The sequence below is a fragment of the Mustela putorius genome, unplaced genomic scaffold (assembly GCF_011764305.1).
Source record: "Mustela putorius furo isolate JIRA1106 unplaced genomic scaffold, ASM1176430v1.1 tig00003976_pilon_pilon_pilon, whole genome shotgun sequence".
NCBI lineage: Eukaryota > Metazoa > Chordata > Mammalia > Carnivora > Mustelidae > Mustela > Mustela putorius.
The window spans coordinates 2,018,732-2,046,412 of record NW_025422118.1 but is presented as its reverse complement, the minus strand read 5'-3'; the positions used below and the strand labels follow the sequence as shown (position 1 = coordinate 2,046,412).

General features: G+C 48.4%; 1 protein-coding gene across 1 annotated transcript in view; it reads right to left on the bottom strand.

Moving 5' to 3' along the window:
* Nucleotides 1-4,166: 4,166 nt before the first annotated feature.
* The window catches only part of SFRP1 (secreted frizzled related protein 1), a 44,999-nt gene continuing 21,484 nt past the window's right edge, over nt 4,167-27,681 (bottom strand). Inside the window, exon 3 of the mRNA XM_045070954.1 lies at nt 4,167-7,743. Within this exon, the coding sequence (XP_044926889.1) occupies nt 7,421-7,743 (323 nt within the window). The 3' untranslated portion in view covers nt 4,167-7,420. The remainder of the gene's footprint in view (nt 7,744-27,681) is intronic.

The following is a 27,681-nucleotide window of genomic DNA, read 5'->3' as shown; positions in this document are numbered from 1 at the left end:
CTTCAGATTATAGGCTCACTCTTCTAGGCTGAGAGGCAAAATTGCTCAGATCTGCATAAACTCTCCAGAGAACTGGAGAGCCTGGAGAACTGGAAACTGAGGTCTTATCCCACCCCTATCCCCCAGCTCGTTCCCAGGACAAACAGCAGCAGCAGATACGTGGGGGTAGGGAGGTATCCAAACAAACAGCAGACAGGAGATTAGGTACAAAGCACTTGGACAGGGTCTCTTCCTCTTCATGAATCTCTTTTTTGAAAAGAAATCTAAGAGGCAGTTGTCGGTTTTGATTGCTTTATTTATCTTTCAGCCCTGACCTTTAAGGAATCTCCTAGAAGGCCTGGCAGGGGAAATCCCACCTGGCTAGCCAATGAGCACGCTTCCTGTGCACATGGTTCTGGGGCCCAGGACCCAGGCACTCCGGGGAAGGAGTTGCTCTCTCTCTCCAGCAGCACTGAAATTTTGCTGGGATCCAAATCACATGGGACCCACCAGCCAGTGTCCTTGTTTTCATCAAGATTCACAGCACCATCAACCCATTTTTCTGAGTGAGAGTTTCGCCTTGGAGCTCACACTGCCCATTGGGTAGCTTATCTGAAATCCCAAGGACAAGACCATGAGAATTCCAAAGCCTTCGCCCCCACTCCGCAGTCCGCCAACTCTGGCACTCAGGGGATGGGAAGGTCATCCTAATTAAAACCACGTGGCGGGGTTTCAGCTGTGGAAAATTGCTGGATCCTTTCTCCTTCCTCCCACCTCCTCTTTCTCTCCTTAAACACACACATGCCACTTTCCCTCCCTTTATTTAAGCAAACAGTTCTCTCCATGATTAAATGCAGCTCCTTCTTATCTAAATAGTCCGCAGATGTATAAAGACACAGGAGCTCTCTGCTCCTATTTGGAGCTTGTTCTGGTACCCCTCTTCTCCAAACCTACAAAAAAGGCCCTCGCTGACAGAAATTCCTAACGCCTGTTCCTCGGTAAATCAGCCCAGCTCGGCAGGCTGTCCTCGATTTTTGAAAGAGGTGGGATTTCCCCTCTAAATACTTCAGTTTTCCCCCTTTCTTGGCCTCTCCCATAACCTGAGCTTGAAACAGCCCAGATATGAACAAATGGAACATGAAAAGTCCCGATTCTGTTGTCAGATTCGGATAGGACTTCAGCAGTCGAGGTGAATTCCACCAGTAGGGCAACCTCAACGGCCCCTGGTGGGCTGGGCTGGGGAACTGAGGCAACTCGGTAGAGGGCAGAGGATGGTAGTGCTCATGGTTTGCTGAGGAAGAAAAAAAGGAAGGGATCCGTGAGTCTCCAGGATGAGTGGACTCTGCAGAAGAACCACCAACCATCAAGGCCCGGGACAAAAGTGAAATTGAATGAGTGGAGGGTTGAGAGGGTTGGCCCCCAGCTTTGGGTTTCTAACTGGGGCCCTCCCACAATATGATTTTCTTTCCAACCCATGCACACACACACACACACACACACACACACACACACACACATTTTCTTCTCCAACCAAAGTTAATACTGAGTCCCGAGGAGATGAGCTCTACATGGAGATCCCAGACATGGCATTATGAGAGCAGGGAGCAAAGACACTGTTGAACCCCACAGCCCTTCTCACTTGCGCCTTCTAGTCTCATCCTCAAAGTGCGCTCAACAGAGCCTCTCCGCACAGCCAGGAGCCCATCAGAAGTGCGCAGCAGGACTCCGCCGTCACCCCCTTTCCTCATCGGAATCTGCATTTTCAGTCTCCGCTGGCTGGTGGGCATATCAAAGTCTGAGAACTACTTGGGAAGCCAGCTGTCCCTAGCTAAGGGAGAGGGCTCATTCCTGCCCTCGCATCTCTGCACAACCTCTTGTATTAACTCATACCTAGTAAGAAGAACTCAGAACTTTAGAAAGGGGGGCAGTAATGTGAAGTTTGTGGGTAGGGATAAGGGGGATACAAAAATAATAGCCTGCCTGTTATTCCCAGGCCACTTATGTCCTACAAAAATGTTTTGCAAAGTAAGATCCAACAGACTGTTGGCATCTGAGAAACCTAGAGCGCTAGTTCAAAGTTCAAATCCTAGGGCTCCATGGCAAACCCTTTGAATCTGAGTTTACAGGTGTCAAGTCAGAAACTGCTTCTTAGCAGGCTCTCCCTTGATGATCTATGCTAAAAAAAATAAAAAATAAAAATAAGGTTTTTTCAATGAAATTTTGAGGTTTATCTGTCACCGAAAATGTGTTACCTTAACTTTCCTTACACATCCAAAGACGTTGGAAATTTCTGATTCTTTTCTCTCTGAAAGGCCTGGATTGATATCTGGGGTTTGGAATGGACTAGATTCCTGGGGAAACGAACCCAGCCTCACATTTCTTAAATAGTTCTGGGAACCCATAATAAAATTTAAGAATGATTCCATTTCCTTTGATTACTACTGGGTGATGGGTACAGTTTTCTCTTCCTCGGGAGCAAAAGGGAATTGTTGACACTTCTGGACCCAGTGTGGGGAGGAGGCCTTAGAAGACAGACCCACCTGCTCTCTGCTTGGTGGGGAGCCTGCTTCCTCCTCTCTCTCTGTCTGCCTCTCTGCCTACTTGTGATCTCTGTCAAATAAAATCTTAAAAAAAAAAAAATTGGGCGCCTGGATGGCTCAGTGGGTTAAAGCCTCTGCCTTTGGCTCAGGTCATGATCCCAGGGTCCTGGGATCGAGCCCCACATCGGGCTCTCTGCTCAGCAGGGAGCCTGCTTCCTCCTTCTCTCTCTCTGCCTGCCTCTCAGCCTACTTGTAATCTCTTCCTGTCAAATAAATAAAAATCTTTAAAAAAAAAATTAGTAAGACCCACCTAACATGGATAATGTTGTGACACTTCATCTCTTTCTGCCCGCGAGTTGGAGAGCACCTATATAATTCCCTGAATAAGTGTGGAAGCTATAGGGCTTGAGGGCCAGGCTGCTGATCCCGGTGCTACCAGAGTCTCTAAGGCACAAGGCACAAGAAGTCGTAACCCCTGGGGACCCCAGACTCCAGGATGACTCCAAGAGCAGAAGCCAAGATGCCTTTGTACATACTTCATTATCTTTTTTGCTGATTTGTTAAAAAAATGTTCAAAACAGCAACGGGAAATTATAGATTGCTGTGATAGGGCTTCAATGGGTGACAAAGACATCCACATCCAACCTAAAAGACAGTTTTCTTTTCATTAACCGTGGGGGAATAAAAAGGGAAATAATGTCGATATTTGCCTTGATTGGCTAGCATATCACTAGTTCACCAGTCACATGCATTAGCATGGGAAAATCTTTAGATACTAGGGCACAGCTTTTGTGGAATTTTCTCAAGTCCTCACACCACGCCTGAGAAATGGTGTCTCCACGCTTCTGTGGGGTTTTCGGTGACCTGGGAGTATTTACTCACTTCTGGGGGAAACTGCCAATTGTCTTAGGTTTGGAGGTGCCTTGTTAATCAGAAAATGACATCAAATGAAGTTGTCACTGGAAGTGTTTACAGAATTAAAAGTCACATTGAGGATCTCCTTGGGCAAGAAGTGTATCACCTAATATGAAATGGCTTGGGCTCAGCAAGTTCCTCCCATGGGGTCCAAAGAGAAGATCACCAGTCGCTCAGATGTTGCTCCCACACGTCTAGCCCCGAGGAGCCCTGGATTCCTGTTCCAGTGACATCATTGACCTGGGAACCCCAAGCTCCCTGTGAAACCCAGCCATCCCCCTCTCATCTTCTCCAGCTATAAATGAAACATCTGGACATGGTCTCCTCTAAGATCTCATACAGGTCTAAGACTCCAGGTCCCAGAAAGTTTTCAAATTAACACAGAATTGGCTAAAGAGGAGAAAGCATCTGAAACCCAAAACACGGAAAAGGCAGGGTTGAAAAATACATTCTTTGTAGAACAAGTATGTAACCTTTCTGGTCTGAAACACACACAGCCGGGAGAAATGCTTCTGGAAATTATCCACGGGAGCAGATGGTCAACGTGGGATGGAGATGAGGGGAGTCGGCAATGCCTCCCAGGTGTTCCTCCAGCCCACCCGCACCCAGTTAGCACTGCAAAGCGGTTAAACTAAGACCAGAAAACCTCACTGAAGAAACTCAAGCAGGGGATGTGGAGGGGGAGTGGTCTATCGTTCAGGGGTGAGGGGTAAGACACAACTCACATTATCATTGATTAATTGAGTGATTTTAGTCAAGTGAATATTGATACATGGCAGGAAAAGCATGAAAGTAAAATGAACACATACGGGAATTACTATTAACATAAGTGATAACATCAAAACATCTGGTAAAATGCAGTTAAAACAACAACACAAATGAAATGGAATGTAAAACATTTTCACAGTATTCAAAGATTTTGTAAAAGATTTAGACTCTAAAAGAGGAGTGCTACAGGAGGGGACTAGAGGAAACAGGAATTTCACCCACGCCCTATGTATCTGCTGGTGACAGATCAGAATGGCCAGGAAGCTGGTCCCAGGGGGTCACCCAAGGTGTGCTTCAGGAACAGATGGCCCGAGCCCACATCTGCAGAGTTACAACAGAGCAACTAGTTACTTGGGAGGCTGATGAGAAACACACATTCTAGCTTTGGGCTCTGAGATGTCTGTAATTTACAGATCCAGATGAAAACTCAAGCTCTGACCCAGGATTCTGCCTTCTGGGGCCCTGTTGCCAATGCCCTGGCAGCAAGAGCCAAGGGTTACACAGGATCGTCTAAAAGTGAAGTGTTCTTGGGATTCTCATCTCATCAAAGAATCAGCAATCTTCTAAGAGTGAGCTGAGTGCTGTCAATGACTTCACAGGATTTTTCCCGGAATGATTTTTAACCTTTACACATATGACCTTTGAACTTGCAACAATTACCAGATCACCTCCTCTTTTGGAAACCAATGACCAAGCCGATGGTCTGCACATTGGTTTTGTCATATCCTCAGTTGAAAAAACAAAGGTTGTGATAAAAATGCAGCTTTGGCCGCAGACCCTCCCTTTGTGCCCTCAAACTGCTGATGGATTAGAGGGATCGCGTGCCTCTCAAATCCGCACTGAAACTCACAAGCCCTGGGACTGTCTGGTGGGGGTAAAACCAAGAGCTGCAATTCACAGTGCCAGTCCACTGTGAGCTTGGGCTGCAAACATCACCTCCTACCTGAGAATTCCCACTCAGAGAGCTGTGCAGCACGGCCGCCCATTTTTCCTCAGTCTTTCTGCGGAAACCCCTTCCTACGGCCCTGCTTTGGACAGAGGTCTGTTGCATACACGCTCTCTGTCAAAATGAGCAGATACATATGAGCACTGAACTCTTGGGTTCATCAACCCAAGCAACCCAAACAAAGGCCCAGATCCATGCATTCATGAAATCGTTCAGAATTTCAGTTAATAATAGGAAAGTAGAATATTTCTAATTAACTAATACATATATACACATTTTGTAAAAAAATCATCCAAAATTTCAGACAAATCATTTAAGATCCCCAACACTTTATGATTAAAGGTCAGAGAGAAGCAAAAAAAAAAAAAAAAAGAAGAAGAAGAAGAAGAAAGAAAAAGAAAACAACAACAGCAAACTGTTAAAATAATAGGATCACTATTTGCGAGAGGTTAATTATATCAGGATAACCCTCTGGTAGGTAATGAAGGTGGCGTGCTGATTTGCAGACTGGAGTTTTCAGAAGTTAACAGAATCTTCCACTGTTTCTGTGTCAGTCTGGGAGCCTCATGGGTGTCACTTTCCAGCATCACTGCAGCTTCCGGATTGGGTATAAACACGGGCCCAGAGGGACAACTACTAACTCACCAACTCTGGGTGTTACAGAGAATGAAGAATCGGGCTCGAGGGGCAAGTGAACATTAATTGCTTAGAATGATTTCTTAGTCACTGAACAAAAGGAGTAAAGCTGCTTATGTGAATGAGCTTCTATACATTGCCTATGAAACGCACGGGTTTTAAGAAGTATCTTAGGGCGCTCGGGAAAACCTGTAGAGATGTGTTGCCTTTGAAACTCTCTCCTTGGATGGGGACACTTTGGGTTTAACTCTTCCTCTGCAGAAATTCAAAAAAAATATTTTTGTTTGTTTGTTTTTAAGTACAGAGGACAGGCAGGTGGGTTGTACTGAATTTCTTTGATCTACAGGCAATCAAGTTGGAAGGAATCCACTTGGTCGCAGGAAAGGAAAGCACAGGAAGCACTGTGCGTTTTGACTGGCTCTGGGCTGGGGCCAGGGCAATCCAGAACGCCTCAGAAAAGAGGGCCACATGGTTCCACTATCAGGCAAATCCACCCCCCACCCCAAACGCCCAGTGAGAGAGCTTTCTGGAAAGGAGCCTCAAATGCACCAAATGCACCTCAAATGCACTTCTTTTTTAAATGCTGGAAAGTAAATAGGGTTCCCCCCCACCCCCCCACCCCCACCCTCGGCAAAAGTGAAATGAGAGGAGAGGTGACATGAGAACACGCAGCTCTTCACCCGGTTACGGTTCACACTGACTAGCAATTTTGTGGGGCTGTTCCTAATGTTTTTTTCTTTAACTATGTTTTTTGAAAACCACTAACCATTGCCTTCTCTGACTGAAAATCATCATCTCTCTCATGCCGCGGGCTTGGTCCCCACGGTGTTTCCTTCTCCCCACACAAAGGCAGGCACGTGTGGCCCTCCACACGTGCCGAGGTCAGGTCACACATGGAGGCCAATGCTAACCGCCACGTCCATGCCATCAGAGACGAGTGGATTCGTGCCAAAAGACAATCACACGGAAAGGCAGAGCAGCCGTGACCTCCCTGCGTTCCCACTGTTACGTACTGTCCCTTTGCTTTCTCCCCTGCGCTGACTTCCGGGAATCATCTCAAGTTGTGGGTGTGGCTGTGTGTTTTTCTCCAAGGCAGACAGAAAGAAAAGTTACTCTGGAACTGAAAGCAACACATCTGACCAATAGTCAGAATGTTCTAGTTCCAAAGGCCTACATCAGCTGGGAGATCCATAAGCAACTTGGAACAACACAAAGAAAGTTGCAGAGCTGAATTTTTGCTGCTGTCTCTCACTTTTTGCCCAATCTCGTTTTTCTTTTTGTTTTTTGTTTGTTTACCGGCAGAATTTTCTTTTTTAGTGGCCGTCTCGGGTTGAAATGGTTTGCACCTGCTTTTACTCAGTGATGTGCCGTTCCATGCTGTAGATCCTAAAAGACTTCCTAACCTAAATGATTTTCCTTACCTGGGCATGCGGTTTTGCAATACTGGCTGTACTGGGTCTGGAGCGTGGCTATGGAAGGGGAGGCGTAGGGATGCTGCCAGAGCACAGCCGACTGGATTACAATGTCCTCTACCACCGAAGGAGCAGCGAGCGTGAACCTCCGGCCTCCAGGGCTGTCTGCTCAGCCCCACCCCTCCCCCAACCCACGGCTCCCTCCCCAACCCACCCAGGGAGAATCACTTAAAGACCGACTGAAAAGTGGGACATTCGTGGTTTTTCATTTTCTTCATGAAGTTTTTGAATTCCTTATTTTTCTTGTCCCACTTGTGGATGGCCGTCAGCAAGTACTGGCTCCTCACTTTCCGGCCCATGATGAGGAAATGGTGGCTGAGGTTGTCCAGCTGGTGGCACGGGCAGTCGGCCCCGTTCTTCAGGTACAGGACCAGCTTCTTCAGTTCCTTCTTCTTGATGGGTCCCAACTTGAGGGGCTTCTTCTTCTTGGGGACAATCTTTTTGTCACCGTTCTCTTTTTTCACTTCTTTGATTTTCATCCTCAGGGCTAGAGGTGGTGTAGGCAAAGAGGGGAAGAGGAGAGAAGGAGGGAAAAAAAGGATTTTAGAACACAAGTTTCCATCTAAAACAATGACCCGAACTTCGGACCCAAGAGGAGGCCAAAATGAAAGTCAACTGGTAAATCAAAGAAAGAGGCAGTTTTACAGATGAACACCAAGGTCTCAGTTCATCTCGCTCTGATTCTGCCCCCTAGTTCCATGGTGTTTAATAGTAACTTGGGAGTTGCCCTGGGACTCTGTGACATTCCGGAACACACTTTCAGAACCAAATCATAGGGGTACCTGGGCAACTCAGTCCATTAAGCATCTGCCTTCCGCCCAGGTCACCATCTCAGGGTCCCGGGATTGAGCCCCACATCGGGCTTCTCCCTGTTCTCTCTCTCTTTCAAATAAATAAATAAAATCTTTTTTTTTTAAGTACCAAAATATATATATATATATTTTAAATTCAGTGACGCAAAATATCATACAATGCTTTCAGAGAAGCAGCAGCTCATACACTTGAATGTATCCATATACTCTAAGGCTGGCGACCTCAGGATTCCAAGACAAAAGTCACCCTGAGTTTTGTTTTGTTTTGTTTTGTTTTTTTTAAGAGAAAGCCATTGGTTTAGATTTCTAACTTCCAAAGGACCTAAAATTCCTTGAAAGTTGTGTGCTATAAACCAAACCAACAAAATCTACGTGTGCACACACAGCAACAGGGAGATTAATTTTATTTTATTTTATTTTTAATATTTATTTGGCAGAGATCACAAGTAGGCAGAGAGGCAGGCAGAGAAAGAGGAGGAAGCAGGCTACCTGCGGAGCAGAAAGCCCGACGTGGGGCTCGATCCCAGGACCCTAGGATCATGACCCAAGCTGAAGGCAGAGGCTTTAACCCACTAAGCCACCCAGGCGCCCCGTGGGAGATTTAAACAGTGTGTCAAGCAGTTATGCTTGAGTTCATCAAGAATCAGTGTCCAAGGGGCGCCTGGTTGGCTCAGTGGTTTAAGCCTCTGCCTTCAGCTCAGGTCATGATCTCAGGGTCCTGGGAGCCCCCTCATAGGGCTCTCTGCTTGGCAGGGAGTCTGCTTCTCCGCCTATCCCCCGACACCACCTCTCTGCCAACTTGTGCTCTCTCTCTCTCTGTCCAAAAAAAAAAAAAAAACAGTGTCCAACTTCTGGTCTGGAGAAATTCCAGTCCCCACCATGGCGCCTCTAGGGAGTTTTGACAGCAGGTATCACTAATGTTCCGTCAACCACAAAGTCACCACTAACGGGTGCCACAAATATTCTTTCCACTGGGTAGACCCACACAGAATCAAACTCTGCTTTGAGCTTTTGACAGATTCGAGCAATTCCTGGTGAAATGTTGACAGAGAAACCCAAGCGAGGACTTCCCGGAGTCTGACGCAGGACATGGGCTCAGCTCTCTGCAGGGAGAGGAAGGGCCTGTCCACCAAGCTGGCCTTCCCTTTTCCTTGACTCTATAGACTGTGGGTTAACATTATTTTAATGTGAATGTATAGACAGGAAATGTAGTGATGGCTACAACTCAAGGCCTGCCGATGAAGATAATTGAATTTGCGTGCAGGCATTCTAGAAGATGTATATGCACTAACAATTCTAGAAGATGTATATGCACTAACAATTCAGCATCGCTACAAAAATCAAGTCACCTCTCAAGCTGGCCAGGCCAGAGAATTCCAAAAAAGGGGAAAACCGTTCTCCAGATGCTAGTTACCAGAGAATTTGTACATCCTCTGAATTCTTATAAATTCAAAATTAGCAAGCCTCTTTTTTAATATCTCAAACTTCCCACCCACACTCCACAAGGAAAGGCTTGAATCTGAACAGAATAGCACTAGCCAACAATTAGGAGAGCATATGGCATGCCCGGAAGTGTGCTAAGTATTTTCCACGAATTTCCCCAATTAAACCTAACAACTCCATGAGGAAGGTATAATTATTTTTCCCATGTAATAGATGAGAAAAGCGTTGGCATGGGGGTGGGCGGTAAGTTTACTTGGCCAAAGTCACTAATCCTCAGCCTAAACCCATGTCTTAAATGTGCCCTTTGAATCACTGTGCAGTCCATGATGACTCTACGGCTGCAAAGTTTTTTATAATGAACCTCACAGTTAGAGGACCGGTGACGAGAACCAAGCAAATAAGGGGGAGGAGCTCAGACTCACTTCCTGGTTTCACCCACATTTCAAAAGGACTTCATTTACGAAACGGTAGAAGAGATTCTCCTGCTCGAAAGAGACTGCTCTGGCAAAGGAAAAACTGTATTTGCGAAGGCTTTATTATTTAGTATTTAGTTGATGAGAAAACATACCCTTGGCTAACCCGAGGATAGGAAGGAGGGGGGAACATCCTGGGAACAAACCTTTAATGAATGTGTCAAAGTCAGTAAATTAAACGCTCCCACTGCTTTCTTTTTCTTACAAAAAGAGTTCCAGATTCTGCAGTCTACTTAATCTCATATAATACCCTAGGCCTGGGATCCCTTAAGAAATGCCTCCCTCCGAAGGGCAGCAGAAAGTTCAGGAACTGGGCACGAAGCAGCAGAAGGCTCTCGCGGAGGATTAACCTTGACCTTTGAGGCTGGTCCAGGCTTCCCAGCACACATGGAAGTGAGTTGAGCACAGCCTCCCAGAGAGTTCTTCTTTCTAAGCTCTTCCCCCACCCAAACCAGCCACTGCCCCGTACTTCTGATTATGCTTGATTCCCACCCCCGCTCGGGACAGAGAGTGCTGGGGACAGCGCAGGAGTGTGGCAAACAGAAAGAAACAGAAACCACCCAACCAGGACCTCACCCCAGACGTGACCCCACAAGCCGACACCTGGTTTAGCTTCCCTTCTGGGCTTGCAAACGTTGAGCCTGGTGGTTCACTTGGCGAAAGACTTCAACTGTTCTGGTCTGTGTCTCATTGAATGAGAAAAGTTCTCCTTGGGGTTGAATATGGGACCAACATGAGGAGACTCACTGCCCAAGCCTAGGCAAAGTCAAGTCTTCCCTCTCTTGCCTCCCCTCTGCAAGACAGAGAACGCAGGACTGGGAGAAACCACGTACCAGAGAAAGGCAGTGAGGACTGCTACAAGAAGGTAAACAGTTAAGAACAATTCTACTCCTTTCACAAGATCCTCTAAATAAAGTGACCCCACAAGTGCTAGGTGAATCCCAAGCTACTTCCCAAAGTCTAAGACTGGGAACCCCACGTTGCTATAGAAGCAATCAATTACATCATCAGCTGAAATGAGTGCATGCCCCAATTGACAACGTGGGCACCCTCTTTTATTTTTAATATTTATTTATTTATTTATTTGAGAGACAGAGTGGGGGGGGGGCAGAGGGAGTGAGAGTCCTAAGCAGACTCCACACTGAGCACAAGCCCAGCATGGGGCTCGATCTCAGGATCCTGAGATATGGAGCAGAGGCGAAACCAGGGTTGGATGCTTAACCAACTGCGCCACCCAGACACCCCATGGAGGGCACCCTCTTTTTTGCAGAGTAAGCCATCGGTTTTCAAGGGCCAGACTCTACAGCTGAGCACAGGATAGGTGGCTCTGTGCGAGGCTCCAGATTTAATGCTCACGGCAATCACGTTAAGAAGGCACTGTTATTATTTATTACAATCAAGGAGAAGGACTCAGGTTAAGTAATGACAACCCGAAGCCACAGTATGTAAGAGATAAAATCAGAATTAAAACCCACACTTAACCCCAAAGACCACACTCTTTCATACTACACCATGACTGGGTTTAAAATGATATTGCTTCGGTGGAAACTATTTCACTCTTTTGATTGTGTTGCTTTTAATCACAACTCAAATCAAAAATTAATGTTCCTTTGCCATGACCGTGTAAAGGAATTTAGTTTACATAGGTGGGGGGGACAGCAAGGGGAGAGGGGAAATTAAATGATGGAAATGTGTTATGCATTAGGCTCTTTATTTCTTGCCATTTGGCTCAGTTTCTTTTTTGAGGTGGAGAGAGTAAGGAAGGAGGGGCACATATGGCCAGAAATTACTAACATCTTTCCGTCTTTTAAGGGTTTATTTTAGGGATGCAGATTACCAACAATGTTTGGATAGGCGATGAGCCGTCCAAGGTTGATTTCTCTGTGCCTTGTGGATATGTGCACAGCCCCCCACCGTACCACATCCAGGGGCTTCTGGGACAGGGGTGGGTGCTGGCCCAAGAGCAGCCTGGAACTGATCACCACTTCCTCTTCCCCCACCCGGCCTCCACCATGCAGACAGGGCCTGGACCCCAGAGATTTGCCCATAGACTGTGTTCATGGTTTGCAATGCAAATGGCGGTGTGGGCAGGCAGGAGAAGCCCCAGGAGGCCAGGCAGCAGCTAAGGGAACAGCTGAGGCATGGGACAGAGTCCTGGGTCCTGGGTTCTACCTGTGTGACCACAAAATCTGGTTTTGAGTTCCCGGAGTCTGTCTTGCATCTGTAAAGTGTGGAGTGCAGCCCCCTGCTGATCTGGGAGGCACTACCGTCCAGGGGGCCCATGCCGAGTAACACTGGGGAGCCGGCAGATCTCATCTCTGGCACTACCCCCAACCCTGTGCTCAGTCTTCTTCTTCACGAGTAACCCAGGCCCTTGATCTCGGCTCCCTGTAACACCTCGTCCCTGAACGGAAACAAAACAAACAAAACACTTCAGGTTGTTTTGTTTTGTTTTCTAGGTATAACTTAACACCTGAGCATAGACTATTACTCCCACCTCTCACCTTGCTGGTCACTAGCAGCAAGAATTAAGAGACCTAGAAACTTTGAAACCCCAAGTTAAGGTTGCGATGAGGGGCTGTCTGGGTCTTTCTCGTCGATCTTAAAATAAATAAACCCTTATCTTCAGGTAGACCCTTAAAATTTCATTCTACTTTTAGTTACCTGAAACCACATTTTTTGCTCAGTTCCTTGGTAGCCTCCCATGGGGCTTGGCCATAGTTCTGAGGCTAAAATGAGAACAGGAAACTCATTACACCCAATTCGGACCCTTCAAAACCATCTCTTCCTCCTGACCCTCTTCTACCAATGGTGCCACCATGCGTCCAATTACCTAGACAGGGCGGCGCTTGGATGTATGGCAACCCTTGGCCAAGAGCCAGCCATTTGTGCAACCAATAATGTGGAATTGCTCAGCCGGAGGGCAAGGAGGATCAGATGTGAAAGGTGGGAAAGCTAAGTCAGTGATCGGATTTGTGACTCAGCTGATCACAGTGAAGAATCGAGTACAGAGAAAAGAGAGAATGAGGGCCATCAGGCAGCACCATCACTGGGAAGAGAGAGAGCGTAGTTGAGAAACTCCTCGGAGGCACAGATGAAAAACCAGGCACCCAAGCATCTCAAAAGCACACGGGGAGGGACTTTCAAATAGAGAAGTGCTCTTCGGTCCCAAACGCTGCAGAGGTGAAGCCTGAGTGTGAGACAAGATCGTTCTACTTATGACCTGGGGGTCACTGATGGTCTGTGGGAAGGCTGAGGGTGAATTCCAGGGAGCTTAAAACCACGGGGAAGTGAAAAGAAAAGGTAGGCCGCACTGGCAACCATCAAGCTTCTGGAATGTCTGTGAAGAGTTACCACTGGCTACTTCTAGCCAAACACATTAGATCAGGCGCACACAATCCTTTGCACTCCATTCTGCAGTCAGTTTAAAATCGTAGTAAAAAAACAAAGTTATAAACACATGCAAGAAAACAAGAACATAACAGCCTGCAGGATAATAGAAAGCAAATGGATGGTAAACACCGGCTTGACAGGGAGAAGAAACAATGAAACCTGGCAGCTTATGGATAGGGACGCCGGAAAGAAACAAGCCGGCTCACACTGCAGCCCAGACCCAGAAATGGTCATGAATTGGGGCCACTGGGTACTTCTGAACTCCATTACAGAGGTTGTCCTGGATATGAGAATTGGCTAAACATCTATAGAAAGACACTCAGATCCACTAGCCTTGGGCCATAAATCTGGTAAGAGTCCCTTACCGATTCCAGCACCAGCAAAGGTTTATTCTTTAAAGAATGTTCGATGGGGCACCTGGGTGGCTCAGTTGGTTAAGCGACTGCCTTCAGCTCAGGTCATGATCCTGGAGTCCTGGGATCGAGTCCCGCATCAGGCTCCCTGCTGGGCAGGGAGTTCGCTTCTCCCTCTGACCCTCTCCCCTTTCATGCTCTCTCACTCTCTCTCTTAAGTAAATAAATAAAATCTTTAAATAAATAAATAATAAAAAGAAGGTTCGAACCAGACAGACTCTGGGCTTAGGCCCACCAGATGCAAAAGAATGCAAGGTGGTGATGGCTGGACTCCTTCCATAGGATTAAGTGACGGTCTGCACACTAAATAGTGAGTCCCTCAGGCCTGAGAACACTGCATTTATATCCCCCAGAGAGGTGTGAGGGGTTCCTAGCTAAAGAAACTAGTATCCCTAAAGAAAAGACCTACAGCTCCCCCACCAGCAAAGCTCTAAAACGAGGCCCTCACAAGTTACACACAGAGCTTCCAATTTAGTCCTTCACTCTTCGACCTGAATGGCCAGCCAAGGGTCAGCAAGCACTTAAACAAAGCCCCAAAGTGTGAATCACAGAGACTAAAATATACAAAACAGGCAGGCAAAAAGAGAATTCAGAGATAACAGAGACCACGTGGGGAATCCCAGAGAACTTTCTACGAAGATAATATTAGAGAAGACGTTACCGTATTCATAAAACAAGAACAGAAAGCTAGTAGAAGAAATGTTCAGAAAACAAAAAAGAATATTTGGATATTTAAAATGTAAGAATGCCAGATGAATACTTTTATAACATTAGGCTGAAAACAGTTTCCTGGGAAGCTGAACCAAATGACAAAGAGATGGGAAAAAGAGCCACACGGAGTCAGCCAGGAGCCTCCCCATCTGAACAAGACAGAACCAAGAAAGTGGACAGGAGAAATACCAAAGAAATCATACAAGAAAATTTCCAGAAATAAGCCTGAGTTCTCATATTTAACAGTATCCCAACTCAACCACTCATGATATTTAGAAACATAAACATAGAGAATTTTAAAGTCCTCTAGAGAAGAAGGATTACGTATCTAGTACAGAGGACCTGGCAAACAGAACAGCATTGGATTTATCTATAGCAACACCAGAAGCTAGAGGATAATGGATCAACACCTTCAAAATTCCCAAATTCTAGGGGCTCCTGGTGGCTCAGTGGGTTAAAACCTCTGTCTTCAGCTCAGGTCATGATCCCAGGATCCTGGGATCGAGCCCCACATCGGGCGCTCTGCTCAGCAGGGAGCCTGCTTTCCCTCCTCTCTCTGCCTGCCTGCCTCAGTGCCTACTTGTGATCTCTGTCTGTCCAATAAATAAATAATTTTATATTTTTTAAAAAATAAATTTTAAAACATTTTTAAAAATTAATTTTAAAAATTAAAAAAAAAAGTTCCAAATTCTACACTGAGCCAAGCTATCAATCAGTGTCTGGGTATGGAATTTTTAGCAGTTCAAGTATTAGAAAATTTCTAAGTTGTCTTCCATATATTTTTTCATAGGAAACTACCTCAGGAGGGATGTCTGGGTGGCTCAGTCCATTAAGCATCTGCCTTCAGCTCAGGTTAGGATCTCAGGGTCCTGGGATCGAGTGCAGAGTCAGGCTCCCTGCTCAGTAGGAAATCTGCTTCTCCCTCTGCCTCTCCCCCGGCCCATACTTTCTCTCTCTCCCTTGTTCTCCCTCAAATAAATAAATAAATAAAATTTTAAAAAAAATTAATGTGATTTTTTGACTCCATTTTCCTAAATATCAAAAGAAATAGCTAATTAGTTAGAAAATATTACCTGTGGGTTGTGAGAATTAGTGGTGGGAAGGCATCACAGAGAGGACTGCAGTTTTTTGTTAGAAACATTTTAACATGACTTTTTAAACTGCATTTGTTTTGACTCAAAAACCTTAAGTTTTAAGAAATTTTATAGCCTCGTAAAGAACTTAAATGTATATAAACTACAAGTAAGTGACAAAATGCAAGATCTTAAAAGAAACACAAAAATTACATTCCCAGGTCCTCTGCTCTTCATTGGAGTGATGCTTGGTGTTAGGACTTCTTAAGGGTGTTAGGGCTTCTTAAGGGATCTTTTAAGGGACTTCTTAAGTAAGAATTCTGCTCCCTGGCTCCCCACCCAGAGCTCTCTGCTCTGTTCCAGAGCTCCCCCAAGCACAGAGCAAGAAAGAAAGGGGATGGATGGGGCCCTGGCAGATTCTGGAGACAACTGGACAATGAAAAGTCATCCTGGAGCACACAATTAGACCACCCCCGACTCCTAGTGACTTGCTTTTTGTCCTCAGTTACTTTCTTCTGCAGAGAAGGCTGAAGATCCTGAACAGAAGACTAGAAGAACAAGAGGATAAGACTGGAAAACTCTTTACAAAGTGACCTGTTCTCAGCCCGCTGGAGCAGGAAGGCCCACAGATGGGCATCCCATGCATCAGCTCTGCGGACTTGGCCAACACCCCTCCTCCAGACGAAAAAGCCCATTCAAGATAGCAAGACCTAGCTAAGAGCTCGTCACAGAGAAGATCTGGCTTCTACTTCCTGGCCCCATTTCCACAAATCCCTTGGGTGGGCGACTCTGAGGCAGCAAACACCACAGCCAAATCCAACAGCGCAAAAGAGATTTGGTCACAGCACTGGGTCAGGATTTGACGGAGAGAAACCCCAGCGTCCTCCCGCCCTGCTGTGGAGGGTCTGGGCGCACCAGGGCAAGCTGGTTTTGAGGCATCAGGGCCCAGATGGATCCTACTGACAGAGGTCCTGCCATGGGAACTTAACAGACCTCTCTGTTCCCAGCAGGATCCGGTGTTTGGCATCATTCGTTCCTCAAGCAAAGAAAGGAGCTTGCGGTTGGTCACAGCAACTCAGACTGGACCCCCAGACCACAAACCACACACTGAATACTTACATACATTTACAGACGACGGGACATACTTACAAAAAAACAAAGAACAAAAATCAATGGAAAGCAGCTTTCTTCTTCTCTTATTTGAAAAAAAAAAAAAAAAGAAAGAAAGAAAGAAAACCAGCAGATGTAGAAAATGCTCCTTAGTTGACTTATTTGGTGCAAACTATCTCATTGAGATTCTCCTGTTTTTTGAACCCCAGACGTCTTGGGAAGGTTGGGGGTGGAGAGGTAAGGCAGGAGAGAGGAGGCTACCCCGCCCCCTCAACACCCTCACATAAACTCACACACACAGCCCAGCAGCAGCCGTGTCAGCCATCCGGAATCCCGCTGCCTAATTGCTTGATTTCATGGATCGCGTTAAATCCCCACTGACTTAAGCTAATGGCGCAAAATGAAAACCCCACTTTGAGAGCAATGAGCTGCCTGGTGTGGTTTTATTTGGGAAGACGTGCGCACTGGCAGCCCTAGCAGCAGGGCCAAGGGCCTCAGAGTGGGACAAAGAGGAGCTTTGGCCCTTCTCCTTCCCAGTAAGCCCCAGCCCCCTGCTCCACCCCCAAGCAAGAGGTGGAAGAGAATAGGAGAATTGCTTAAATGCAGTCAATCATTAGGATTGATTGAATCTTGGCTCTAAGCCCCGACAAACCTGCCAAGGCAAACAGTGTTTCCTGCTGAGGGGTCATTGGGTTTCCTCCATTCCTCTCCTTTCTACCCCCTGGTGGTCACCCACATGGCAAGGCGGGGTGTGGAATGGTCTCTTGGAGGGAAAAAGGTGGGGCATGGATCTGAAAAGCCATGCGATCTCCCTGTCACCTTGGTTATTCACAGTGGTGTACTCAGAGGACTCTTTCCAGGATGGCATTTAAACATCCTGAGGACCCAACAAGCTCTACAGCCTCCAAATTCACTGAAGTTCTGACTGAAGTCAGCACATTCAACATGGATGTGTCCAAGACCGAGCTGACCTCAAGCGAGCTGGTCTGGCGCCATTCTCAGAATCACCAAGGTCCCTGGGGCCCCTCTCCTCAGAGGTGGCTCTCGCAACGTCAGGCAAACAAAGGCTTTGGTAGCAAAAGGCAGCACCTTTCAGTGGCGAGGCCTCCAGCGTCCAGTACGGACTCCCAGCACTAACATTTTGTATAAACTTGGGTAGATCACTTTACTTCTCTGGGTCTCCATGAAGACTGGGCCAGTTAATCTCAATTTCCATTTCAGTACTGGCAAAAATCTTTCTAAATCATCTTACTTCCTTTCTCTGTCTTGAAATCCAATATAGAAACACTAATCACCAAGGGAAAGGTTCGCCATCTCAGACAACAACTGATTCCCTCACCCACTGGCAACGCCCAGGGACCTTGCTTCAATGGACCACAGCCAGGGCCGGCCGTGAACACACGGGCACGAGAGCCCAGTCCTGGTAGTGTAGTTGCCTAAACTCAAAGACAACCCCAGAACACAGCACAGAGAACGTAGTCGATGTGAGTGTAATAGTGTTATAGAGGGACAGAAGGTCGCTACACTTGTTGTGAACATAGCATGACATAGAAAAAGGTTGCAACACTGTGGTAAGCCTGAGATGAACGTAACACTGTGCGTCCACTATCCTCAAAGGAATCTTTTACAAAAGCCCCAAAAGTCCGACGCACTCCAAGCACGGTGGCCAGCACGTCTGCATGCTGTCCCATCTGACGGATGGGAGAGGAGGCCTAGGGCGTACCCTCCTCCCTTGGCTGGCCCTGGGCCCTGGCTGGGGTATCCCTGAGGAAGCTGTGAGCCCAGTGCCCCTGGGAACTGGTGGCAGACTCACCTTAGCTCATCTCTTCTTGGCAGATCCCTCAAAAGGCAGAAGGGGCACTGCAGGCAAAATTCCTGCTTTTTTTTAAACCACCCTTCTGGACCAGCGACAGCCCATCTTCTCCCAGACTGGCCCAGCCTTGGCCTTCGTGGCCCTCCCGATCTGAGCCATGATCGAGCATAGCATGCTCGATCCCATGAATGTGCCCTCTCTGCCCCCCTGCCCACTGCAAGCCCTGCCAGGCATGGACCATACTCATCCCTGTTCATCAACTAGTATCATGCCGAACACATCCCAGAGTTGGATCTAACGTTTATCGGAGACCCAAATGAATAGAGACTTAAACAGCAAACTCACTGCCTTGAGGGCCATACCCTTACTAGTGAGACTGGAATCTGTTGCCCAAACCTCTCTGCCTTAGCACTGATGACCACCACCACAGCCAGCAACCACTGAACACCCGCCCCAGCAAGGCACTGGTCTTGGCCTTTCACACGTACCTACTCCGTGAATCTTTTAACAACCCCATGAGGGAAATATTCACATCATAACCCGTTTGCTGAGCAGGAGGCAGGACAGTTCAAATACTGAACCAACGGGTCAAACGCAGAGCTGGAGTCTGATCCCAGGGAGTCCAGCTCACAAAATGGGAATCTTATCAGAGGAGAAGCTAACTCTGCCGGAAGGCGCCGAGGCAAGGTCGTCATTGTCTAATGTCTCCAGCGCAGAAGGTGCTCGGAAAAGGTCCATACGAACATGCAGAACTCGCGTGAGGCCTGAGCAGGCACCTGCTGCCCTCTGGGTCTCCCTATTTCTTCTCTTGACGATGCAAAGAATGTTCTCCAGCAAGTCTACCCCAAACACTGTACCTAAGAAGTACTAAGAGAGAGGTGCCACTGAAACTCTGGAATGGTGCCAGTAATTAAGATGATATTCATTTGAGGGACGCCTGGGTGGCATTAGTCAGTTAAGTGGCTGCCTTCAGCACAGGTCATGATCTCAGGGTCCTGGAATCGAATCCCGCATTGGGCTCCTTGCTCAGCGGGGAGCCTGCTTCTCCCTCTGTCTGTGCTGCCTGCTGTTCCCCCTGCTTGTGCTCGCTCTCTCTCTGATAAATAAATAAATAAATAAATTTTTTAAAAATGATATTAATTGGATATGGTGAAACTCTTTTTTTTTTTTTTTAAGATTTTATTTATTTATTTGACAGAGAGAAATCACAAGCAGATGGAGAGGCAGGCAGAGAGAGAGAGGGAAGCAGGCTCCCTGCTGAGCAGAGAGCCCGATGTGGGACTCAATCCCAGGACCCTGAGATCATGACCTGAGCCGAAGGCAGCGGCTTAACCCACTGAGCCACCCAGGCGCCCGGATATGGTGAAACTCTTAAGTCAAAATCTCTACTCTTAAAAGATGAGAAAAACTGCCAAGTAATTTTTTGGATAGAAAATGCCTACGATATGAGGTTAACAGCAAAGAAATCACTCTGCAAGATTGTGCCTATCAGTGATAGAAATACACCAAAATATTAGCAGCCGCTGTCTCCGGGTGCTGAGGGGATGGGCGACATCTACCCTGTTCACGTGCTTTTCACGATTTCCCAATTTTCATGCAATACATACGTATATTATGGTGGGGGGGGAGGCAGAGTTCTTCAAAAAAGAAGTCATTTCAGGAAAAGATTTGGTCAAATGACATGTTTAAAACTTGCTGTTCACAACTCTTCGGCTCATCGACAGTGTTTGGAGGTTACTCTCTGCTCCGTGTAAGAGGTTCTGCCGCCTCAGGAGGGGAAGCAGGTTTTCACAGAAATCCCAGGAGATACTGAATAAAGTATCTACTGATTCTGTGTGCCTTGACCAGGATTTCCCACCCCCCAAAAAAATTTTTTTAAGATTTTATTTATTCATTTGTCAGAGAGACAGAGAGAGCACAAGCAGGGGGAACAGCAGGCAGAGGGAGAAGGAGACCCCTGCTGAGCAGGAAGCCCAACACGGGGCTTGATCCCTGAAGCCCAGGATCATGACCTAAGCCAAAGGCAGGCGCTTAATGGACTGAGCCACCCAGGCACCTCCCCACAAAAACTGTTTAATGCTACCCCATAGTTCCCAGGGGCAATCACCACAGAGACACCCTGGTCATGGGATGGGGGACCAACTATAATTGAGCTTCCAAAGTAGGACACTTTTGACAGAAAGAAGGTAACGGATTATTATGCCATGACAATAGGAATAAACTGAAAACTCCCCCAGGGAAACTAGAATATTCGGTCATCCGAACAAGGAACTGGCCCTTGGGTAAGGAGGGTGTGACTGGTGTAGAGCCAGTGAACGGGAGGCAGCAGAGCCCTACCTTCTCCCTCTCTGGGCTCCCAAAACTGCCCAGCAGATGCACAGATGAGAGAACAGGGTACACTTCATCTAACCCAGAAGTTCCCAACACTTCCAAAGCAATGAAACAGACATCCCCAACTGGGGCCGACTAGGGTCCAATAGCACAGAACCACCATTGAGCTGGTAGGAACCCTAGGACACAGCCCTGAAGTTTTGAGCCGTTCCCTCAGTTTAGTGAGGAAACCGACAACCAGTCAATGGTTTGAGGCACAAAGCTATGTGGGGTCTAAGAAGCAGAACAGAAGACGCCTGTCCTCGGCTGTCGTCCTTCCACAGTGGCAAGCGGCTTCTCCGGTGTGAGGTGAGGGAATGTTCTCACTCAGGACTCACTGTCCCCCTTTCCCATCCCAAGGGCATTCTAGGTATAAAATGACTCAGAAGAGAGAAGCACCTCTCTGGTTCACTTCTCCAAAGCACCAAGCTAAGAAAGTTCTCGAAAAAGAGGCCTACATCCAGATGCTTCATTCTGGGATTTGCTCTGAGGCAGAGACAGTAGGCTCATCTCAGGACCTGATGTCACCCCTCCCCTGATGTTAGGTGCTTCTTAGTCATTCACATTTCTTTCTGACCCCACATATCTACCCAACTTCCTGTGCTTAAATGTTCTGTTTCTTCCCCCAAGTCCCCCACCACCACTCTAGGCTTTGTACAACAGCAGAGAGGCTCAGAAGACCCAGCTGCCCTAGTGATCTGGTCAACTGTGGCCCTTTGCAGACACGGAGGTCCAGCCCGAGCCTGGGCCCACAATGCATACCTTCCCCACCCATCAGTTCTGGTACAGGGGAAATGAAGGTAGGGAAGCACATATGCCCCCCCCGCCCCCACTATGCTCCTCTCTGTCTCTTTGGCAATGCCACTTACTAGAAAGAGACAAGACCAAAAACAAACTTCCCCATGGCTGCAAGACTGTGGTCCCCTGGATCCCAGAGAAGGGACAAATAGCCCCAGCCCAAAGGAGACCGACATGATGTCTGGTGAAAAGGCAAAGACTTGAGGTACTGAGGAGACAGAACACAACATGAAACGGGTGTCTCAACCCACCTTCTGAGGCCATGCGCCCAACTCCCAAACACTTTCCTACCATTCGGGGGGGCAAATGCTGTCTCGGTATTTACCAAGTCTCAATCAGACTTTCTTTCCATCTGCCCCAATACTCTCCACAGAGATGCATCCCTGACCACTGAGGACAGTCAAAGCCCCAGGGGTCAGGGGCAGTGGCTCTGGCTCAGAGCCCCAGGGCACAGTGCTGTCAGTGCCCAGCTGCTCCGACAGGTGTGCCCATTAGAGCAGGTCAGTGGAGCTGACCCAATGCACTCCCTTTGCCTCGTTCCTTTCCTGGGCTCCTGAGCACTACCCAGGCAGGCAGGGGGAGGTCTCTCCTGCAGCTCCTCCCCACCCCGGCTGAGATTGTGCCCAAGGGCATGCATCACACCACCCCCCACCCCCCACCCCACACACACACCACAGGGGCCTCACCAGCAAGCTTTGTCCTGGAACAAAGCTGGAAAAGTCCGGGAGGCTGGGCTCATCTTTCCCGGATTTGCTGGAGAAACGGGGTCACAGCAGAGGATGGTGGATGTGACAGCACAGAAGGGGGAAAACGGAAGGCAAATGTCACCTTGCTTACAAGCACAGCTCGAGCCCTTGCACAGTCACTTTGGAACACAAAATTGTCTAAGCTCCTGGCTCCCATCCAAAGATTTCAGAGAAGTCGGTAAGTAGGAATGTGTCTTGTCAGCTGTCGGGTGCTGTAGAAACACCAGGACCCGTTTCTAGCTTTTGTGGACGTATGTGCACAGAGAGACACAATATAAATAATTGCCACAGGGCCAATCTGTCGAAAGTGGGGGGTCTGCTGTGAAACTCTCCTTAACGCGGCAAGCATGCCCGAGCTGATTCCTGTCAGCAGACCGCCGGGCTGTGAGCCGCGGTCGGAGAAACCAAACCAGCGACTCAGTCTCAAGATCTAGGATCCCCGTGCAGAGCTGAGGACCGTTTGCCTGTGCTCCAGTCTACCCCGATGACGATTCCTCCACGAAAAGGCCGCTATTGTGCTTAACATTCAACAAATACAGTTTTTCAAGGGTCTCTATTTTCCTGAAGAGTTTCAACTGAGCTGCTGAAGCAGTGAGTTAGAGAGCTCAGTGCTGGGGGGCATGGCTTCCCGAGCACTTCCTGGGGAGCTGACTGCCCTCCATGTCTGGATGTGATTCTCCCAGGTTGGGCTGCACGGCAAACACCGTCTCACATCAGGGGCTCTGTACAGCGTACCCCGTGGCTCTGTTTTCTGCGGCTCCATTTGCAGACATGCCCGTAATGCTAGCAAATAGGTCTTACAACACCCCCTGTCTCCAGCAGCTTCACATCAGAACCACTGGCTCTATTCCAAGCCACTCCCTGCCTCCCAGTGGCTACTAGGAGCCAGGCCCTGCCATGTGGGATGCAGTGCCCTTGGGTTCCCATCTCAGGCCTGGAATGTCCTCTGCCGAGCCACGCACTCCAGACTGGCGATGCTTTCCTCAGTGGAAAACCCCTCCCAAGATTCACATGTCAGTAGCCACTGCATGAAGCTGCCTTTGCTTTGTGTGGTGCCTCTGACGACCACCTACCAAGTCGGCCTAAGGGATCCCTCATACCAACAGTTAAGGCCTTATAGTTCATCTTTCCAGGAACCTAATGAACTGGTCACTATAGTCACTATGGTCATCCACTTTTCCTTTTTGGAGAGGGAGGCGGAGAAAAGGGAGAGAGAGAGTCTTAAGCAGGCTCCAAGCCCAGCGATCGCATGACCCTGAGATTGGGACCTGTGCTGGGATCAAGAGTTGGACCTGGGGCACCTGGGTGGCTCAGTCATTAGTTAAGCATCTGCCTTCAGCTCAGGTCATAATCCTGGGGTCCTGGGATCAAGCTCCATATCGGGCTCCCTGCTCCACAAGAAGCCTACTTCTCCCTCTCCTACTACCCCTGCTTGTGTTCCCTCTCTTACTGTCTCTCTCTCTCTCTCTCAAATAAATAAACAAATGAAATCTTAAAAAAAAAAAAAAAAAAAAAGAGTTGGACGAGTAACCCAATGAACTACCCAGGCGCCCCCTATCATCCATCTTTTAAGACAAGCAGGTTTAGGCATCTAATTTCCCCAAAGACACCAGTTAGTGACCTAGAGCTAGGATTCAGTCTCAGGAGGGTTGACTCTAGAGCCCTGTAGTGAGCTGAATAGAGTTCCCCCCCCCAAACTCCTTTCCACCTGGAACCTCAGACTGTGGTTTTGAAAGCTAGTCTTTTGCAGATGTGATCAGTTACACCTGGCTGTAACCGGCTACATGTGCGAAGCAAAAACGAGCTCATGTATGAGAAAGCAAACTGTTCCTGTTACTTTTAAATCTCTACTGTTTTGAACATTTTTATTTTATGCCATGTGACTATATGGCCATTTCAAAGCTTAATTACATCTTCAAAAATAAATCATATGTATAACATATATATGTACAGAGTAATGACTTATTTATACTTCATTCATTCACTTGTTTTATTCCCATGAATTTCTCAATTTTCAAGTAACCCTCTGTCTTCGGGAGAAGAAGAGGGATGCAAATACAGTTTCCTACTGTGTTCACGCCAAAATAACTCCAGCTGCGGAACTGTGATTCTCTTCCCTATGGTCTTTCAAGAAGCCTCTGTAACTGTACATGATGGCGTGCTCTTCCTCCCACTCCGCAGGACTGAAGATTCCGACTATCTCACAGACAGAGCCCTGTTGAATTCAAATTCTTGCTTTTTATGATGTGACTTTAGACAGCACGGGTCCCCTGCCCTGGTCCTCCCTCTCTTTCTGTCATTTAGATTTCAATATCTTTATTTCTTGAGTGTCAGGACACAGCCACATCTTTGTTGCAACAAAAGCACTTCTCCTTGACCTGTTGGAAGTAGAGCAACACCTGGGGACTGTCACATTTATCCCCCCCTCTGTGTCCTCTACAGAGTTTGTGGGTTCTCCACTTGAAATGGAAATGGAATGATCGCTAAGGCCTTCTCCTGGGAATATGTCACGTCTTCCCTATCAGGCAGAACTGGTGGCTGGATAGGAAGCCATCCTTGGAAAGATGACATGTAGGCACCAGATTGCTTTTTTCAGCCATTCTCAAGATTTGCTAAAAGACAGTCCAGGGGAGGGAACCAGAAGGTCAGACCAAAACTAGCAGCTGAGCTTATAAAACCTCCCAGATCAATACTACTTCTTTGAGATGGAGAAAACAACGCGTTCCTCCAATTTTCTTATAACTGTTGATTAGTTCAACCAATGCAGAGAGTTGATTAGCCCCTGTTCCTTTGCTCCGTCCAGCCTATCACCGTACACGGGTGTCCGAGCAGGGCCAGAGCACAACTGGGAGCTGTGCCCACCTCCACTCCCTTCCCTCCGCGACGCCAACCCCACCAACATCACATTTTTGCAACTGACTTGTTACGTGAGTACCTGGGACTTCCTGGAGAAACTAAAATGCTAAGTTTCTTAGTGACGGGGACCCATACAGAAGCAGCACATCCACAGGCAGTGCCAGGAACCACCATCACTGAAGGAGGAAGGAATAAAACCACTGGAGATGTCTAGGAGGAATGAGTGCGGCTCCTTGGCCCTGACTCAGAAGCTGGGTCTGTGGGGAAGAGGGAATTGTGGCTCCAGATACAGCACAGGGGCTCTCAGGTGGATCGCCACAGGGTGGGGAAAATGTGCTGCCCCACAAGAGGCTGTGACACATTAGGGCCCAACCACCCTTGCTGGAGGGCCTTTCCCCTGAGAATCCCCCCAGGCCCAGACGAGAGGGGCACACACTGGCTCCCCAAGAGCTGGGAGCCTCAGCCTGATGCAGAGCTGCCGCTGAGCTGAAGCCTGGATGGCTGTGCCCAGGAAGCTCCAGCTTGGCCAACAGCAGTGGGAATGGGGCCTCTGCCTGAAGCCTAGCAGGCTGCCACAGTTTGGGTGGAACTGTCATCATCTGCATCCAGAGCTGCTAGGCCAGGAGACATTCGGTGAAGTCCCCAGTAGTCCATTCGGGAGGAAAGTAGAGCATGAGGGTCTCTTAGGAGAATCTCAGCCCTTCTTCTCTGAGGTCAGACACCCTGTCCCCAGGTCCAGTAACTTCGTAATGGAGTGCATGTCCAATGTGCCCCAGGACTTTGTCACGGCCACGCCAGTCCCCTCCAGGCCCCTGCTCTTCCAGCCCTGCAGTCTGTGTTGACCGGTTTTCTATAATGGAGTTCAGGTGAGGCTTCCTTGGAGGGGAAGCTCTGCTTCGTGGCTGGTGTGCGTGCTGGAAGAACACTAACTTGGGACATAGGAGCACAGATTCTTAGCGTGGGAGGGGACGGAAGAGGCCCCCCAGCCGCAGTCCCGCTGCAGAGGCTGGGAGGACGGAGGACGGCAGTCTCGGCTGTCAGCAGCCGGTCAGGTACCAGAACCGGCGCTGTGGACTCCCCGGGGCCAATGCGTCTCCCCTTCCCCTCGTCTCCCAAGCATTTGCCCTTGTTTCTGTCCCTTCACACACCCTGTCTCAGAAAGACGACCCCCAGCCCCTCCAGTTCCAGCCCGCAGGGTCACACCGCCTCCTTTCCCACCTCCAGGCACAAGCAAGCCTCCTCTAGCGACTTCAGCGCCAGGACCAAGAGCCAGAAGCCAGAAAAAGGAGCTCCACCCAGGCTGAAGAAGTGCAACCCCGGCTCACTCTCGGATAAGTCGTTTCCTGGAAGAAATGTGACTGTGGTGCGGGAGGGAAGCAGGAACCAGAGGCCCCCCTGCCAGTGCCCCACAGCCATCAGGGAGAATCAAGGAAACGCTGCCCGGTCCTCATTCTGGCCCAGGGCTGCCGATCAGATAAAACAGTGGGCTGCCACCCAGCACGCCATCCCCTCAGTTCGGGAAGCTTACTGGGCCATCCTGGGGCCTCCAGGGGAGCCCCTGACCTGCCTCGCCTCGGAGGAGCCCTCAGAGGCGAGGCAGGGACTAAGACATTTGTGTGTGCTCCCATGAGCACACCTGTTAGAGAGAACACCACCAGACCACACCCCGGGTCACGTCGGAGGTAGGCGTTGGTTAGTGTCTCATGCCAGACTTTCTCAGGGCGTGGGTCCCCACAGGACCATCCCAGATGCTGAGAGCCCCATAGAAGGAAGAGGCAGCTTCTCAACGCTATCCTGGGTTGCTCATGCTAAGAAATCTGGAGGTCGAGGAAGGAGCGCGGAGAGTTTTCGGCTGGCCCGAACTCAATTCTGCTCCCCAACCGATTCCCCGGAGAGCCTCCGGAGAGGGGGATGGGGCGGATGATGAGCAAAAGGAAAGCACCGAGTCCTCGGCGAGGCTTGCCTGCTCTCTACTTTGAGTAATCATTCAAAACAAGGAAATCTGCCAGAAGACACATTAAGTCTGTAAGAAAAGAAGGCTCCAGGCAAAGAGCTGTCAGTCACAGAGAAAAATCAACACAATCTATTGATTCTCCTTTCCCAGCGAAGGGGCAGCTTCATGTTCAACCTTCTCGCCGCCCTCCCCCATCACACACAGTTACACAACTGTGAAGGCAGGAAAGGATTTTTTCAAAAGTCACCAGGAAAACTGATACCAGGGAGTGGGGGTGGACCAGATGGCTCTGCCTGTATGAAGGAAAGGGCAGGAGAGGGAGGCCCAGGCTGGGGCCCGCACTTCGTTCCAACTCCGTTTGGGCCTCCCTTCTGGCAACTGGAGGGGCCTTCTCTCCCTAGGAGTCACAGCCACCCTAGTGCTCCAAGCCAGCCGGGCCTCCCTGCAGACACGCAAGCCA